The sequence below is a fragment of the Poecilia formosa genome, unplaced genomic scaffold (assembly GCF_000485575.1).
Source record: "Poecilia formosa unplaced genomic scaffold, Poecilia_formosa-5.1.2 Scaffold468, whole genome shotgun sequence".
Lineage (NCBI taxonomy): Eukaryota > Metazoa > Chordata > Actinopteri > Cyprinodontiformes > Poeciliidae > Poecilia > Poecilia formosa.
Genome location: NW_006800407.1, coordinates 236028 through 254159, shown reverse-complemented (window position 1 = coordinate 254159; position 18132 = coordinate 236028). Strand labels below are relative to the sequence as shown.

General features: G+C 39.6%; 2 protein-coding genes and 1 long non-coding RNA gene across 4 annotated transcripts in view; 2 read left to right on the top strand and 1 right to left on the bottom strand.

The window, feature by feature from the left end:
* Window positions 1-6: 6 nt before the first annotated feature.
* On the top strand, window positions 7-3882 carry timm9 (translocase of inner mitochondrial membrane 9 homolog). 2 transcript variants are annotated; one of them, XM_016664115.1, is made up of 4 exons: window positions 7-275; window positions 539-590; window positions 1520-1615; window positions 3429-3882. In XM_016664115.1, exons 2-4 carry the CDS (start codon window positions 552-554, stop codon window positions 3561-3563), a joined length of 270 nt encoding a protein of 89 aa, XP_016519601.1. In that variant the 5' UTR covers window positions 7-275; window positions 539-551; the 3' UTR covers window positions 3564-3882. The 2 variants fall into 2 exon arrangements, with proteins under 2 accessions (XP_016519601.1, XP_007578206.1); XM_007578144.2 differs by having other exon boundaries at window positions 8-286; window positions 542-590.
* LOC107833842 (uncharacterized) lies at window positions 1645-6432 on the bottom strand. Its single transcript, XR_001659615.1, has 3 exons — window positions 5825-6432; window positions 5349-5444; window positions 1645-2176 (listed from the first exon to the last, which is right to left on the bottom strand). It is a non-coding gene; the product is annotated as an uncharacterized LOC107833842 (long non-coding RNA).
* The window catches only part of arid4a (AT-rich interactive domain 4A), a 25012-nt gene continuing 12384 nt past the window's right edge, over window positions 5505-18132 (top strand). Inside the window, exons 1-8 of the mRNA XM_007578142.2 lie at window positions 5505-5611; window positions 6531-6581; window positions 10251-10361; window positions 12868-12933; window positions 13666-13756; window positions 15859-15938; window positions 16022-16119; window positions 17549-17681. Coding sequence (XP_007578204.1) covers window positions 6576-6581; window positions 10251-10361; window positions 12868-12933; window positions 13666-13756; window positions 15859-15938; window positions 16022-16119; window positions 17549-17681 — 585 coding nt within the window. The 5' untranslated portion in view covers window positions 5505-5611; window positions 6531-6575. The remainder of the gene's footprint in view (window positions 5612-6530; window positions 6582-10250; window positions 10362-12867; window positions 12934-13665; window positions 13757-15858; window positions 15939-16021; window positions 16120-17548; window positions 17682-18132) is intronic.

The following is an 18132-nucleotide window of genomic DNA, read 5'->3' as shown; positions in this document are numbered from 1 at the left end:
GGCGATAATGCGCTCATAGTTGATTTGCCATCCGCCGTAAAACACAAGAAGACAGGTTTCCTCATGGTATGCTGTTAGAGTTGTAACCTTGTTGCAGTTGTGTGAGTGTGAGGCTTACAGCTGGACCAACAGTGTGTTTTAGTTTAAATGAATGTGTTTAAAGCTTTGTAGAGAATCTGCGGCCGTGTTCGTCTTTTCGCCCTTCAAAAGATTCTGCATCACACACGGAGAGGCGTCCCCACTACCAGCGTGGGCCCAGCACGGACACACACACACACACACACAGGTAACAGTCATCGCAGCAAACCGAGAATGTCCCTGCGAAAGAATAGTGAATATTAATTAAAAAAATACCCAAGTGGAAATCAAATCTAGTATCATTTATATAATATGAGGATTTTTATGCATCAGAAAGCTTATGCTCGTGTAGAATGAGGATATTTAAAGCATTTCCTCCTGACAGCAGTGGAGTTACTGTGTGTGGATGTACAGGATAGTTATTGAATAAGGCTGGTGTGACTGCCACGTTTTTTTTCTTCAGATTGTGAACTATGGCCGTACAGGTGACTGAGTCTGACCAGATCAAACAGGTAAGATACAATAGTACCACCACACCATAGAATAGAAAAACAATGTTATTACATATATAAGTAATGTAATCATACACAGACTACAGTCCTGTTGTTTTCCACTTGTACTCTTTAACTCCAAGTTTCCAGTTTAGCAAAATAAGGTGTCATTAGTTGGGTCTTGTTCTGCAGACAGTAGATGTGGACTGAACTGCTGTGTGAGTCTGACTGTATGATGACCTTCAGTCCTTCATTAAAAATTGGTGCACCGATTGATCAGCCCTGATTTTTTCCATTTTTGGAACCGATACTAACACAATCCTATCCACTGATCTTACCTACCTCTGAAAATCAGCAATTGTCCCCTTTTGAGGACTAACAGTCAGACCCGCCTACCAGATTATGTCTGCACATGCTCACTTAACAATAGTCGCCACACTGTTGCCAACTTATTGACTTTCTTGGTATACCTAGCAAATTTTCAGGCAAAACAAATTGGTATTGGTCAAAATCTGAATGGGCGGGTCAGGCCTTTAAAAATATCTGCAATCAGCCAGAAAACAGCAATTAGTGAATCTCTAATCTTTCCTGTTCCAGTTAGAGGATTAACACGCCAGGTTTTGAAATCACTCTTAGAAGTTAGAATAGAACAAAATGTTTTTTAGAAATAAGAAACTGAAGGAAATAAGGTTTTAAAGTTCTTAGCCTGTCACACCTCCTGCTCCTTTTTCCACAAAAGTACTAGGTCTGTAACTCATACAGCTAAGGGGCAACTCTTCTCTCCACTAAGAGAACGTTTGGAGAAAATCACTCAAATGTTCAGTGTCTTTTCTTTTTATACAGCCACTTAACTCTTCTCAGTTAAATGGCTTAACTCTTCTCAGCATGAGGTAAAAGTTGGGAAAATAATGGTTTGCTTCTGACAAGTATATTTTCTGCTCAACTTTTAGTTCAAAGAGTTTTTGGGGACTTACAACAAAGTAACGGAGAACTGCTTCATGGACTGTGTCAAAGATTTCACCACCAGAGATGTGAAACCTGAGGAGGTAAAAAAAAAAAACTTGACTTTTTTTTGCAAATATTAGCAGACAGGTATTACACCTTTTTTGTGTCAGCTTTAGGAATAGCAGATATGGGGGTCAAAATATCTCCATATTTTATGTCACTTGTTGTGGACAATGCTAATGGTTAAATATTAGTTCATCTACTCTGTCTGGTCCAGTACTTAACTGGTTTGAGACTTGCCTAATCACACCCAGAGTCCCCCAGGGTTCACTGCTGGGCCCCTGTTAGCCCTGCTATCTGGAACAAACTTCCATAAAACTTCAAAACAGCTGAAACACTGAGCTCCTTCAAATCACATCAAACAAACTTAGAGTTGCCTTTGTAATGACTGGAACATTAATTTGAGTCTTTATTCAAATATTTTATAATGATTAATGTGCTGATGATATTCACACAAATGTAATATTTCTTGCTTGTTGCTGAAATATTCCGTACAAAGAAACTTTCCTTACCTCTTATCTCTGATTGTTCCCATCACCACTTCTTACCCCATTTCATGGCATGTGTTGTCATAGTAACCACTATCACATCCATTTAATATCCTAAAAAACAAAAGACGAAAAATACTTCTGTCATTCATTTCATTGAATCCTTTTTATGAATTATGGGGGTCACTGGTCATATCAATGTTGAAATCTCGCATATAATTTAATTTATGATAATTAAAGGGGCAGTAAATGACATAATGCAAAATTGACTTTTTTGAGCATTACATCAAAAACATACCTGGAGTACCTTGATGCTTTTATTCATCTTTGAGGAATCTTTTTATCTCTCATGGCAACCATTCAGCAGTACAAAACGTTTCGGGTTGCACCGAGGCGCAGCTCCTGCTCAGAGCTCTAGTTTCTGAGTTTATGCCTCACAGAGCAGCCTTCCCCCACTCAGCTCCTTCAGACTAGCCAGCAGCAATTAGCAAACATCTGTTTTAACTACAAATTAGCTGAATTTCTTATATGAGTTACTTCTCAGTGCAACATTGTTAAAAACGTTGTTAAAGGGTTAATAGAGGAGCCATGTTGTGATGACTTCCTGAAGGTGGAGTTTCAGAACGAGCAGGAGTTTTCAAAGAGACAGAGACCGCATTTCAAGGTGTAGCATTTTTTTCCAAGTTAAAGGTAACATAGTTACTTTATTATGCTATAAAATGGGATATATGCCTAGAAAACACATAACACTATATCTTTAAGAGTTGCCGCTTAAAGGCTTCCTTCAAATTCAAAAATCCTTTATTGATCCCAAAGGAAATTAAATGTTATAACTCATATTATTTCTAATTCTTCAAAGAGATTTAGTATATGGTAATGGCTATTGGCAGAAAAGATCGCTTGTAGCAGTCTGTGTTACAGTGAATTTGAAGAAGCTTCTGACAGAAAATGCTCTGCTTTTGTAAGACAGTCTCATAAAGAGGATGGTCAGGGTTGTCCATAATTTTCTTGATTTTATGTAGAATCCTTCTTTGCATCATCACCACCAGAGGTTAAAACAGTCATCCCCAGAACAGAACCAGAGGAGAACCAGCCTTCTTTATCAGGTTGTTGAGCCTTTTTAACTCCCTGGCTCTGAGGCTGCTTTCCCAACAGATGTCGGCAGAAGAGATGACACTCTCAGCAACAGACCACAAACCTCGCAGCATGATCCTTCATCCTGCTGCAGACTTTGAAGGATCTTGCCTTTCTCAAGAAGGACAGTCTTTGAAATCACCAAAGCAATTTGGAAGAATATTTGAACTGTTCATCCCCAACCCCAGGTAACTTCCTGTCTTCTCTAATTTATTTCCTTTTTGTCTAACAGTCCAGCTGCTCTGAGTCCTGCCTGCAGAAGTACCTAAAGATGACTCAGCGGATCTCCATGCGCTTCCAGGAGTACCACATTCAGCAGAACGAAGCTCTGGCTGCTAAGGCAGGACTACTGGGACAGCCTCGCTGAGCTGCTCTCAGACTGAAGGGAAGCATGGTCAAACTGATCCTGGTCCAGCAGAACCTCTGTCATCACAAAAAAACTGAAGACACTTCTGATAATGGTGATGATGTTGAGGGTGAAACCGAGGCAAAGCTCCCTGTGGAGCCTGAACCATCAGTTCCTGAGCAGGACACAGAGTAAAACCCCAGAACATGATGTGACAACTGGCTTTAAGATTCTGCATCTTGTTTACTGAAACAGAGCTTTTATTCTTTAATGTGGGGTTTATAGCTTGTGACTGGATGTTTTGATGTTTGTCTGAAAATAATAAAGTCCAAAATTTTACAGGTTTGATCTGTTTGTGAAATGTTTAGCTTATAGATTTTAACCGGCTTCTACTAGACTGTGTTTGATTTCATTATTTTCTGATAATGAAAATAATCAGAAATAATCAGAATAATCAGAATATGTTACTCAATTCCTATTTATTTTCTCGTAGAATCTCATATTCTCCGTATTTCTGAAGTAAGGATTCTAAAACATGGCTGAGGAGCGTGCAATGACACAAGGAATACTTGCATTTCTTTACCATTGCTTCCTGTTCCCACCACTCTGGAGGAGCTGCTGCATCCCAGTCACTAAGTTCATGTACCCAGTGTGTGTGGGCATCAAGTGAAGCCACAGGCTGTTCAACTGGCCAAAAATGGTAAAGATATGCTGCTAGAGGTCCAGCGTGAAGTTTCCCCAGTCAGCATGTAATCTAATCTTTTGAGAAACTGAGTTTGGGTTTTAATTAACAGTAAGCTATAATCAAATTTAAAAACAAGTGCTTTGAATTATATTCTGTGTATAAAAATGTGTAATATATGAATATCAAATTATTTAAATATGTTCACTTTTTTTTTCTTTTTTTTTTTACATCAGATTGGTGCCAAATAACCATCTATGAAAGGATCTTACAAGATCAACTGGAGGAGCTTACAAGTTTTTTTTTTTTTTTTTTCACTTTTTTTCTTTCAAATGTTTCTCACCTGCAATAAGTTCGGGCTGAAATTGTGTGAAGAGAACACCCGCTGTCCAAATAACAATGTTTGACCAACAGAAAGTGTGAAGAACTTGTTTATTGCCGTTTTAAAATGTCCTGGCCGCCAAACGCGCTTTTTAAAATAACACGTCATTCCTAAGTGTCTTCAGCTCCTTAGTGAAAATGACACCAGGACCTTTGTTCAGGACCAGGATCAACATTCACATGGAGTCAACGTGCCCCCCTTGGCTGATACTGTTACGATGTCATATGACGTCAAAGTTCCGCTCTGAGCGCCACGGCGCCTGCCTCGCCACCAATCACAGGGCTCAGATTAACCACCGTTCTTCACGATGATTCTACCGTGCTGACTCCTGGTACCATTCATAGGCAACATCCAGACTAAAACCCGATGGGCTTGTTAAAGAGGTGTACTCTCTTGCTCAGCGGGTCACTGACGCGACGTCAGGATCAGACGGTCTTTAAAGGTCGTCTGAAGAAATTCCTAAATATGTTTGGAGAGTGACGCTATCGACTCGTGTGTGTGTTTAATGAAGTGAACTACCTAAGTTCAGACATAAGCCTTGTATAAAAACCAACTAATACCGATTATCTTTGTATGAAGTATAGTGCGCAGATCTCTAGCACGTAGATGGGATGGGCTTCATACGATGTTGGTACAAACAAGGAAGACCGCGCCGCCAATAATAACTCGCAAGTGCTGGAATGAAAAGTATTTGACCAATTAGCGCTCTTCTATTCTGTATTATTTAGCGTTTTCATTTAACCCCTCCTGTGATTGGACAGTCCTTCAGCAGTTGTCGTCATTTCCCTTGTGGCGCCGCGTTCGTATCCACCAATAGGGGTCGCACATGCGGTACGTCCTATGGAAATGGGAGAAATGTTCCACCAATTAGATCTCTCAATTGTGACTACTGCTGTCACTGCAGCCAATCATATCTCGGGAAACAGAGCTCGGGGCTCAACAGCTTGTTGTTCGTGTATCGCTTTTGCAGCCCGAGCTAGAGAGGAAGCAACGGCGTATGATAATGTAAGTAATAAACCTTTATGGTGTAAACCTGAATAACAGTTTACTTCGAACGCTAAATTAATTCATTGAAGGTCTTCAGAGGAGCGAGTTTATGTCAGTAGAGAGGTCGGCTGCCTGTTACAGAACGGGGCTGGCTGTGAAGTGAATGGCAGTGAAGCAATGTGAAGCTCCTGTGCCTTTGTGGAAGAGCCGCTTATTAAATAAATAACTTACCAGCAGTTTTCGTTCTGGCCGTTGTCATAGCTTATCTGTTCACCGGTGTAAAACTTGGTGTGCGTTTAGAAACCAAACTGAGTCCCGTGTGCTCTCGTGTCGGGGTTGCCCTTCTTCGGAGCCAGTTTAAATCGCCGTGATGACAAACTGGCTAGTTGAATCGCCTGATAGCCAGCTAGCTAAAATGTCGCTCAGCGCAGGCGGACGGGAGGGGGGGCGAAGCCCGCTCGGCTCTCCTGCTGCTGGGACTTTGTTTGGGTTGGGACTCGGCTCTTTAGCGGGACTTTTCCACCCGGCAACAGTTCACTAGACGGCTTTGATAGAGACGGACATGGTAAAGATAGCCGAGCTAACTGACATGGCGAGCTGTGATGGCGACGTGACTCAGAGGCGCTGGGAGCGAAGCGGGAAGTGAAAAGCCTTCTCAATGGCCGCGCTGCAGTCACCCTGCGCCCTCACAGAGCCGTCCACGGAGCCCAGCAGCCCACTCGGATCGTCTCTACACAATGGGTTGAAGTAAACGTTTCTGGATAAGTTTTGGGAAGTGATCCGGGTGAAGTGGGGGCGGGGGCAGTTTTGAGAAAGCAAAGAATGCCAGAGCTAACACAAGTGCGTGGCTAGTTGGTTAGCTAAAAAATGTTCTTTCGGGACAGAGTATTTTCTGTGGCAGCGCCAGCTTTAATCATCTCGTTGTTCTGTCTTCCAGTGACCCGAAATCCTTCGAGCTGGAACCCCTGGACTAGCCGGAGAGATGAAGGTGAGTTCTCGCCCTGCGCCATGAACTCTTGTCAGTCTTAGCTCCATGTTCCCATTCCGATGAGAGATCCTGCTGGAACCAGCTACTGGCCTGCACACCGGTGTTTATCCAGCTCACACACTCCAGTTCTCAATCAGATTTTTATGATCGACAGTCACAGTGAAGGTCGCGTCTGTTTTCAGCACTACATCCTTCAGATTTTCTTACCAACATTCAGTGGTGAAAGTTATGACTTATTTCCATCTTTACAGGCGAGTCTCCTCTTTATTGCTGAATAAACCCAAACAGAAAGATGGCTATGGATAAAAGTCTTTCATTCTGATAGAAATTCAGTTGTTAGTGTAAGAATTGTTGAATGACTCTTTCCTCTGAGTCAGGTTTAACCAATTACAGACATAATAAACTGACATCAGATATAAACTGGGTTTATATTGTTTACATCATGCTGGGGGGCATATTAAGTAAAATGAAGACCAAATACACACCTTAAAACAAGTTCATTCTCCTACCTTAAAACAAGATCATTCAAGGAAGAAGTTACTACATTTGTAACTTCAGATTGCATGATTTGTAATCTGAACCTCTTTTTAACAAGACATTTATCCACTTGTGCTGTTGCATGATTTGCAGTCGGACTTGGTCACATCTACCTTACATCCCCACACCCAACTGACATGGTTTTACGCATCTGAAACTTTCATTATGTCCATAATACAGATAATAGCTGAAGCTTCTTCATCCAAAAAACAACAACTTTACCTGAACTGAACACCAACTCTGCTCTAGCTGCTTCTTCCAGATGTTGTGAGAGAAAATAAGTCACATAGGTTTAAAAAAAACAAAGAATCAATCAAAAGTATTTAAAAGGTACCCTTTTCAAGCAGACCTGACATATCTGGGGTCAAATGAGTGCATTCTAACTCGGTATCTTGTGTCAAAATGTGACAGAATTGTCCAGTGACAATGCATTTATTAGCAAGTAGAGTAATTCAGCTCTTCATACGACAAGTAGGATCCATAAAATATAATTATGCTACAATGGTCAGACGGAACCCTTTTTCAGACTTTGTTAAAGTTCCTCTTAGCACTACAGAGAAACTAGTCCTGATAAAAGTTTTGCTGTCACTTTTTCCATCAGCCCCTCCCCCAGCGAGCTGCACTGCTTCAGTTTTCTTACCTTTTTATTTTTTTTCTCATCATGGCTTGTTAGTGGAGAGATGTGTAATAATAGGTCATACATATTTTATTGATCTAACAAGTCTATGTTTCCTCTAACAAATATGTTCCTGATATTTTTTAAAGATTTTCACAGGTTACAAAATATGTCACCAGCACAGGATGAATGTGTGCAATATTCATATCACAAAAAACTGTTTGGAGTCCAGTAAGTGATATGAACTTGCATTTTACTGTTAATGTAATATTTAGGCAGCAGTTTTACACTAGATCAGGGGTGTCCAAAGTCGGTCCTTGAGGGCCTGCATGTTTTAGTTCTCTCCCTGGTTTAGCGCACCTGGATCAAATGATGGCTCGTTAGAAGGCCTAAGAGGAACATTGACAAGCTGAAAAGGTTGTTACTACCACCAGAGAGTGGTAGTAACAACCACTCCCTGGTGGTAGTAACAACCAGGGAGTTGTTACTACCAACAACTGGTTCAGTTAAAGACTAAAGGCCACAGAATGATGGAAGCACAGAGGAGAGAGGGGAAAATAGTAATTTATCAGACCCGTGATATTACTGTCGCAAGCTTTTCTAATATCACGCAGCTCTGATTTTGTCCTTCCATGTATGCGTCATGTGGCCTGGTCTTTACACTGTCAGATGGGGAAAGCTGAGCAGAGAGCAGCCGAAAGACTTTTCAATAAAGTAGATGATATTCAAAGCACAGCATTACATTTATAGAAAAGAAAACATTTTTGTATGTTTTGTCTGCACACAGTAAACCGTACATTTAAAGGTACTTTAAATGTTAAAAGCTGAATTTTCAGCTAGTTATATCCAGTTGGAGGGAACACATGCCAACGTTAGCTTAGGACTTCAGTAACGCACTAAGCACAAACACTTTCTCAGCAGGAGCAAGACTGGAGTTTATTAAAGTATCAGACTGACGACTCAGGAAAATTAAGCATAGACAGTAGTAAAAAAGGTATTTATTAGTAACAAAATATACTAATATCAACTATATGTTCTATTGAATCTCTGCATCTGACTTCAGTATCATAACTATATTATAATTACACCATGTTCCGGCCCCATTGTGACGTTTAGCATGTTATTTAACGTACACATCAGTTACGTTAAATAACATACTGTTTACATTGATATTGCAGTGAGGATGGTGATCTATTGTTGGCATCATAGCCAGTTAGAGTCCGTCAACTGACCAAACATACCCAATACTGCATCTAAGCAGTCCTTTCCTTTGCAATTGTGAATTTGCACACTTTGATATTGCAATGTCAATTGCGATTTGGTACATTGTGCAGCTCTGCTTTTAGCCAGCAGAGCAATAGAACCAGAACCACAGAGCACATTTAAACCACAGTGAAAATAGGTTGGCACCAGCTGCTGTGAAAACTGGTGTAAACACACACACTTCACATCTCTAAAAATGCTAAGCTGTTTGCAAGGTTAGAAAGAGATTTTTGACTTAATTGTTTTTCACTTTGTAAAACGAACTGATAGAAAATAAGTCGAGCTCTATCTTGGAATAGATTAATCTTACCTTGTAATAACAAGTATATTTGTAGTTGTGCAAAAAATTTTCTCACCCTCTTTAAAAACGAAACAAAAATAAAAACAATGTCCTCACTGCTTTTAGTGAGCTTGAGCCACTTGGTAATGAAAAGTTTGTTTGAACTATGGCTATCAAAGGCAGTGAAAGTCCTTGCAATAGTTAGGCCTCTCATAATAAGTAATTAAGCAATTGATTACGTAATAAATTAAAACAAACTCAATATTTTCTATTTTCATGATTTATCATTTTTCTCTCCTTCTACTAAAAACTATACCATAAAAGTCTTCAGTCTGGTGCTTTGCTCTCAACTGGCTCTTTTTCTGAAGGACAGTTTTATATACAGAAACTCCATGATTTATTTTATTTGTTGTTTTTATTTACCTTGGATATTTAAAATATCTCCCAGTTCCACTGTTAAATGTTCATTAGAATTTAAAGTTTATTGATCTTTGAGAATGTGTTTTTGTATTTTTATGCCATTACCATAATATTTATTATTGTTTGTTGTAGTAATTTCTGGGACAATTTATGATCTAGAAAAATTTGTTATTGCAGGCCTAGCAACAGACCAGTTTTTTATGGTATGCAGAATTTGCATACATGGTGCTTGAAAATTTAATCTTACCAAATTTTGCATCCACACCGTCTATTGCAGTTGTGATGCTGTTTACATTGATATTGCAGTGAGGATGGTGATCTATTGTGCAGCTTAGTTTATGTAAAAATAGTCGTTTCAAAAAACAACAATTAAATTAATCGCGGATGGGTGGGGGTTAAAAGCAGCAACATGACTTTTTATATTAAAAGGTTGTTAATACAGCAGCATCACTATTGATAGAATATATCTGTAAAAATACTGAGTCATCACAAGAACTGCCGCACTACATGCTTAACACATTAGCATGTACGCTAATTAGCCCGTGTGTTTCAGGCAGCAGACGAGCCTGCCTACCTGACAGTGGGGACAGATGTCAGTGCCAAGTACAGAGGAGCCTTCTGCGAAGCCAAAATCAAGACTGTTAAACGCATGGTCAAGGTCAAGGTAAGAGCTGGAGCTGCAGGAGCACACCTCACCACACCACCACCTGGCATCCACCTCCTCAGGAGCCAGCAGAGCTTCTGGAGCGCCATGCTCTGCTCTGAGTGTTGTGTGAACCATCACAGGACTCTGAACTTCACACCAAACCTCCCTCATGTCTGGACTCACAACTTTATTCCTTTCTGTTTCTTTTCCCTCAAGATGCTTTGCAGTGAAACGCTTCCATATTTATGAAATATGTAGAAAAGTAAACCTCTTCCTTTATCATTCAAGGATTTCTTAGTTTCGTCTAAAGACGTCGGAGAGAGCAGCCGTATGAAATCAGTTTCTTTCCATTTGATTTTTATTTTCTAATTATTCTTTCACTGGATAGGATAGAAATAACCTCTATTGTCCCTCAGTGGGAAAATTCAGGTCTAGCAAAGTGACAGCAGGCAAGTTTAAGCATGTAGATTTACATAGAAAGATTAAAATAGAGCTAAAACTAACATGCTATCCAGTAAGGGCAGATTGAAAACTTAAGAAAATACTGTGCAGGTATTAACAAAAACTTACTTGGATTTAAAGAAATGTGCTGCACAGTTGTTGAAATAATTCTGCTTTCAAAATCAAATACAATTTTTTAATATTTAGTTGTACTTGTGAATAATCAGTACATTTTTGGTAGTTTATGTGCAAAACTTTTTAACAAAGTTCTTACTCTGGAAAGTGATTTCATAATTTTCCAAGTCTGCATATGTATGGAAACATTACAATCTAGAATAGAAAACAGTTTCCCAACTTTATATCTTATATCCTTTAGTAAAAATATAAACATCAAAATGTATTGAAATACAAAGTCATCGAGCTTCGTCTTTGGTTCGGCGCCACAAACCGTGATTTTTTTTTTTTTTGTTGCCACTAGTTGATCATTTGGGTCTCTGAATTTCTAACAGATGAAACCCAAGATCAGATCAGATCTAACAGATCAGACCCAAGGTTCTTCACCAAGCATTGGTAAAATAATATCTTTATTTTTATTCAGCCTAATTGGAAGTCAGCTTTGGTTAATAAAACCCAAACTGGTAAATGTTTTCCACTCAACTACTTATCAAATCAACAGTAAATGAAGGAAAAAATTTAGAAAATTTGGCCTGAAAATGTAAAATAGTTAAATAGAAATATCATAGTGTTGATTCCTCTTAATTATTGAGTTTAAATTTTGTACACGTCCTTATTTTCTCACTAACGGAACAGCTGCAGATCATTTGGACCTGGCTGTGTGTGAGGAGTGATGATGCTGAGAAATGGTTTCGCTTTTTGAGCTGATGACATCATTTGATGTCACATTTTCTCTTGGCTGTCTGACCAATCTGCTGCCAGATACAGTGATGAAAAACAACATACAATATCTTCTTTGATTAGAATCACCAATCAGATGTCTAAAGCTGCAGCTCTAGGGAGAAACTACTGGAGCAGCAACAAAGTGAAAATGTTAGACCATAAATTCAGTTTGTGTTGTAATAAAAGAATGAGTGTTTCTAATCTGTCAGCAATTCAAAACATGAAATGATCAGGCTGTGATGTAGCAAACTAGATCTAAACCAGCAGACTGTGATAGATTGGTTTGTCTCAAATGTTTACCTTCTCATAGCTCTGTAGTTACGGTCCAGCCACAGCTGCTGGCGTTGTTAAAACCAGTTCTTGGCTGGTTCAGCTGGTTGAATTCTCCCAAATTAGAAATCCACCATAGATTGATTCACCTGAAAGACACAGGGACGAGGATTTGTTTTCAAATGCTTTGAAATGAATATTATTGACATGGTAATGAGCCACATGGCAAATATGCTAATCATGTTGAAGTACTACTTGTATTTCTAACTGTTTGCAGTGCAGTTGGTCAGTGTTTAGACAGGAAGAAAGGATGGAAAAACCCTTTGGTTAATGTTTAAGTCATGTTCGTTTACACTTTGAAAAACAGTTCAGACAAATGAACACTGCAGGGCAACAAATAGACCATTTCTAGTATTTTTAGTATTCCTCTAATGAGTTTGAACTGTTTCCTGTTTCATAACTTCATACTTTAGGGGCTGTGGCCGGTGTTTGGGATTAGAACATGCAGTAAATATAATTTGAACGTCTCTCCTGAAAGTGGATGTCACACAAACTTTCTGTATTCAGACTATTCCAATTTTGTCCAAAATTCTGAACTATTCTGGCTCTAAATCAGTATGAAAATCTTTTGTGGAAAATGCAGCAATGATCAGACATCCTGGACTCAGGGACGACATTTAGACTGAAATCAGGCAGAGACTCGCTTCTCTTGATTTCTTTGTCATAAAACATATTCTGCAGCGAAAAGTTAAATAATCTCACGTTTCTTCACTAAAATGAAATAAAAGAAATGCATGAGTTCTTCTCAGTTCTCAAAAATGTTCTCCGGTGAACTTTGATCACTTCCTATTTCTTGTCCAAGTGAAGGAGAGAGGAAGATGTTGACCTCCTGTCCTCCGTCCGTCTCTGTCCCCAGGTGACTCTGAAAGGTGAAAGCACGTCCCAGGTAGTGCAGGACGACCAGGTCAAAGGTCCTCTGAGGGTAAGCTGCTTTAATGCAACAGACAGAAAGGTTTTATTTTCTGTCTGCATCAGACTTTCACACAGAAGCTATTTAAAGAATCAAAGCTGCATACATCACATGAACATTATTTTCTGATCATGCAAAGATAAAAATGGCCGAGTTGATTTCTCTCAGCCTCACAGAAGTATTTCTACCATGTGAGCCTTTTTAATGCTCACATGGTAGGAATACTTTTCTACCATGAAAGGTAGGAAATTGACAAAAACTTCAATGTTTTCTGGTATCATGTGACAGTAGGGATGAGTGAAGTCAACCTTTTGTCTGGGGTGTGTTTTAGCAGGGATGCATCTAAAAGTTGCATTCTGGAGGACTGAACCTGGCCACTCCTTCCTTGTACCGTCAATGTGGCCCGTTGAGGGTGGCCACTATGCTGAAGTGGCCCTCGGTGAAATTGAGGACCACTCAATTTCACCGAAATAAAATTATTTTTTATTTATTTAAAAAATAAATAATCAAAATTATTTATTTTTTAAATTATAATAATTTTGATTCATCATCATAATAAATTTGATTTCTTGATGGTAAATAAGAAGCTAAACTGACAGTATCATTGGAAATCATTTTTCCTCTTCATCATTATACACAACTCTGTTGGTCTTTCATATAAAATCCCAATAAAAAAATAATTTTAACCTTGTGGATGAGTCTGGTGTTCAGGTTAAATAAAGTGATCTGGTGTGTGTCCTTCAGGTGGGCTCCACTGTGGAGGTGAAGACCAATGAGGGTCTGAGCAGTGAGGCCGTCATCAGTAAGCTGACAGATGCCAGCCTCTACACTGTTGGTGAGTGTTGACAAGTTATCTACAGAGGACTGCTGTCAGCATGCTGGTCTGAGGGGTGGACAGATGAGCTGCTTAAATTTAACAGTTTATTCCAACAAATTACTGTTAATGCACATAAAAACATAGTAAGCCCTTAGATAGAGGCTGTTTTTAAGATTTCCCATAGCTAGCCCCTGGAAGAGCAGCAGCATCAGCTGGTAGTAGTCTGTCCCACTGCATTAGTGGTGAGAGGTAGCAGTGCACCGATTGCAGTTTTCTGGTTGATCACAAATCTCTGAGTGGGACCGGCTGGTTCTGAGTTTGGCCAGTACTGTGTGTTGTTTTCTATTTATTTGTGTGTGTGTGTGTGTGTGTGTGGTGTTAAATATGGCAACAAAGTTGCTAAGTTAGCAATAGAGGGGTGACTGTTAACGTGCACCTGCAAGCTGAAAGTATCAGCCAATCCCCCAAAGTTGAGGAAATGTGAGGCAGTTTATCGGTGGTTCCCTAGCAACAGGACATTATTTTCTCACTAACAGAACAGCTGCAGAACATTTGGACCTGGCTGTGTGTGAGGAGTGATGATGCTGAGAAATGGTTTCGCTTTTTGAGCTGATGACGTCGTTATATGATGTCACATTTTCTCTTGGCTGTCTGACCAATCCGCTGCCAGATACAGTGACAAACCACAACGCACAATAACATCTTTGATTAGAATCACCAATCAGATGTTTAAAGCTGCAGCTCTAGGGAGAAACTACTGGAGCAGCAATAAAGTGAAAATGTTAGACCTTAAAGGGATCTATTGTGATAAATTCTGATTTCTTGCATTTATTTATTTATTTATTTTGTTTGTTTGTATATTTTTTGTTTCTACTGCTTCTAAAAACACTCGGATGGTTTTTGGTGTCTGGAAGACGAGCCATTTCAAAAACCTTTGAAATAATGTCACAAATCAGCAGGCACTGTCCCTCACGTAGCAACCCCAGCAAAGCCCAGCCCGTTACCCAACAAACCCAGTAAAACACAGCCCGTTCCCTAGCAACCTTAGCAGAGCACGAGCATGTTTGGTTAGCTGGTTTTACAGCTGTATGCACTGTTTTTTGTGGTTGATGTAAAACCCAGAAACCACTTGCTGAATTCTTGATGGTTGTGCAGGAGGCTCCACTTATGCTTTTAAAGATATACGACTATATAATTGCGCATCTGTTTGCAGCCATTTATGTGTGAGCATCAACGTTGAATGGGGGGCGTGGCCAGCAGCAGCTTACTTGGATTTAAGGTTTGTGAAAGGAGCTCAAAATAGTCAGGACTAAGAAGATGATTTTGTGTAAAAAATGTGATTATCTTATTTAGTGCAGCCTATAGACCCACCCTAGCCTATTCAACAAAACATAATCACCTGTAAATCAAGTTTGTGTTGCAGTAAAAGAACAACTACGTTCCTCTAAAGTGGTCTTAGGGCCTTAGCACTAGCTAAAAATCATCTGCTCTTTGCTAGATTCTAAAATGGTTCAAGTCTAACCTGAACTGGACAAAGACACCATAGAATCCACAAATGTACTGCTCATTAAGCACAGAGTAAGCCACCATGGAAGAGCTGTGTGTGAAAAAAGACCCACCCTCAGTAGCTTTCTGTCCGATTGAGTCTCGGTCTCCTCTCCAGCGCTGCTTTTTGTTTCTGAGGTTTGCAGATATCTTTTCATCTGCACAGCTCTTTTAAGAGTTTGATGTACCTGTCTGCCTGGACTTCAGAACCAGCACATGTCATTAGTCACAGTATTTATAGCTCACCCAGAAGAACCGCTCTCCTCTCAGAAGTAAACAGTCTTCACTGCAGGCGCTGAGGGTAATGATGCACAGGTTTACAGACTGTCTGATCAGAGATGGAGAAGAGGCAAAGCAGTAGAAAAACTACTTCTCCCTAGAATATCAAAATAGTTTTTGTGTCTTTATTGTTCCTTAGTGATAAATGATCCACTGTGAGAAAAGCCAGATTCCTCCTCACTGTAGGAATCTGAAGTTCCCATGGACCAGATCCCTGTTCCTGGCCATTACTCTAGATCTCATCCTTCAGTACTAGATGGCTTTTGATGATGTGTTGACCGCTCTGTCTCTTTCAGTCTTTGATGACGGCGATGAGAAAACTCTGCGTCGATCATCCCTGTGTCTGAAGGGAGAGAGGCATTTTGCAGAGAGCGAGGTGAGTTTCCTGACGCATGACTGTCACTTCCTTAAAAGAAAAAGTTCAGAACGATTGAAATGTTCTACATTTCTCCCTCACAGACGTTGGACCAGCTGCCGCTGACTAACCCAGAGCATTTCGGCACCCCGGTCATCGGGAAAAAGTCGAACAGAGGCGGAAGACGCTCGTCCCAGGCTGTGTGAGTTTTTGCTCTTGGTTTGCTTTGAGCAGCCAGACACAAGCAGGGCGAGGTGACAACAGCCACAGCGAGATCAGAGACATGTTTGTAGCTGCTGTTCATCTTTCCAAGTTTCTCTTGAAAAGGGTCAGCAGAATGAGTTCTGGGCTGTTTGTCAACTTACATTTGTGGTGTTTAACTCTACAAAAGCACAAAGAAAGACAGTCAGCTGTTTAATATTGAGGTTTCTCTCAGATTTGTAAAGGCACTCGTTATTTTTCATGTTAGAAAACTACTACAGTTGCTACTGTGACTGGATCTGGAGAAGGAGTGATGATACTTGAGAAATGGTTTCGCTTTATGTGCTGATGATGTCATGTGATGTCACAATTTCTCTTGGCTGTCTGACCAATCCGCTGCCAGTTACAGTGATGATAATATTAAAAATGGCCACTTTGAGAATCTGCTTTATACGGCTGAGCGCTTCATTTTTGTTTTAATAAAACACCAAATCTGGGTAAACGTCTTCTCACTGCTGTGTTCCAACACAAGAGGACAAAATAAAATGGGGCTGCAACTTGACTGGATAAAACCACTGCAGTCTATCATTTTCAGTCAGTTAGAACAAATGCAGGATACCAGGTGTGTCCAAAGACCGGCTGGTTAGCTGCAGGTTTTAGATGTGAAAAGGTTCAATATTATAGCTGACAGATGGCCAACGCCAAATTCAATCTTTTTTCTAATGTCATGTTAAAAATGTTGTGTGTTCATAATTTGTAAGCCATAATCTTTAAAATGACAAGATTAAAACTTGAAGTATTTTAAAGCTGTGAATCTTTTATAATCCAAGTTTCACTTTTTGAAATGAGCAACAGAATAAAAAAGATCTTTTCCTGCGATGTTCTTACTTGTTTCTGAGATGGTCATGTAGTTCAGCACTGATACAATAGGAGTTCCTTTCAGGACTTGAAATTCAAAAATACTTTATTGATCCCAAAGAGAAATTAAATATCAGAAATGAAATAAAATGTAGCTAAAGTAAGTTTTCTGATTGTATAATTTCTGTGTTTGAGTTGAATTTCTCTTTTGATGGTTACCATAAAGACTAAGAAAACTTAGTCTTTATGGTAAGAAGACTAAGTTCTTACCATAATTGTTTCTCAATTTATTGAGAAACAGGCGTTTCTCAATAAATTTTAAAACAGAAAAGCTCCAGTATTATCTCTTTGTGATTGCCTTTTTACTGAAGTGTTTATTATTTTTATTGATTTAAAAAAAAAAGTTGCTGCGGTTCTGAAAATAAAGAATAATTTTCTACCTCTTCAAAAGCTTTTCCTTCTTGAATTATTATTTTTAAAAGCTGTTTTCATATGCAACATTTGCACATTTAGTCTTTGGTTCACTTCCTGTCTGCTAACCCTTAGGTTCAACTTCCTCTTGTGTATTTCAGAGCTGATGAGGAGAACGAGACTTCATCGAGCGAAGAAGAGGAGGACGACAAGAAGAGGCTGACCGATGGGCTGCTGGGTCAGATCTGCAGCATAGAGAACACAGAGGAGTCCACTGATTGGTTCATGGCTCTGGTAAATACATGAAAACAGATTCCGATTTCTGATGTCAACTGTGTAACAGGATGTTTAATATTAGGAATACAGACTTCTTTAGAAGGTGATTGGTCCTCAAAACATCTTCTAGAATATGTTGCTGTGTCTTACTGCAGAGGATCAGGAGAATGAGCTCCGAGCTGTTTGGCAATCCACAAAGAAAGACAGTCAGCTGATTAATATTGAGGTTTCTCTCAGATTTGTAAAAGCACTCGTTACTTTTCATGTTAGAAAACTACTACAGCTGCTACTGTGACTGGATCTGGAGAAGGAGTGATGATACTTGAGAAATGGTTTCGCTTTATGTGCTGATGATGTCATGTGATGTCACAATTTCTCTTGGCTGTCTGACCAATCCGCTGCCAGTTACAGTGATGATGATATTAAAAATGGCCACTTTGAGAAAATGCTTCATAGTGCTACATTTTTG

Bases quoted from the DNA above. Each gene is read 5' to 3' on its own strand.
- timm9 (XM_016664115.1), top strand. From the start codon at position 552: ATGGCCGTACAGGTGACTGAGTCTGACCAGATCAAACAG. The intron at 591-1,519 runs GTAAGATACAAT...CTCAACTTTTAG, and splicing joins AGTCTGACCAGATCAAACAG to TTCAAAGAGTTTTTGGGGAC. The intron at 1,616-3,428 runs GTAAAAAAAAAA...TTTGTCTAACAG, and splicing joins GAGATGTGAAACCTGAGGAG to TCCAGCTGCTCTGAGTCCTG.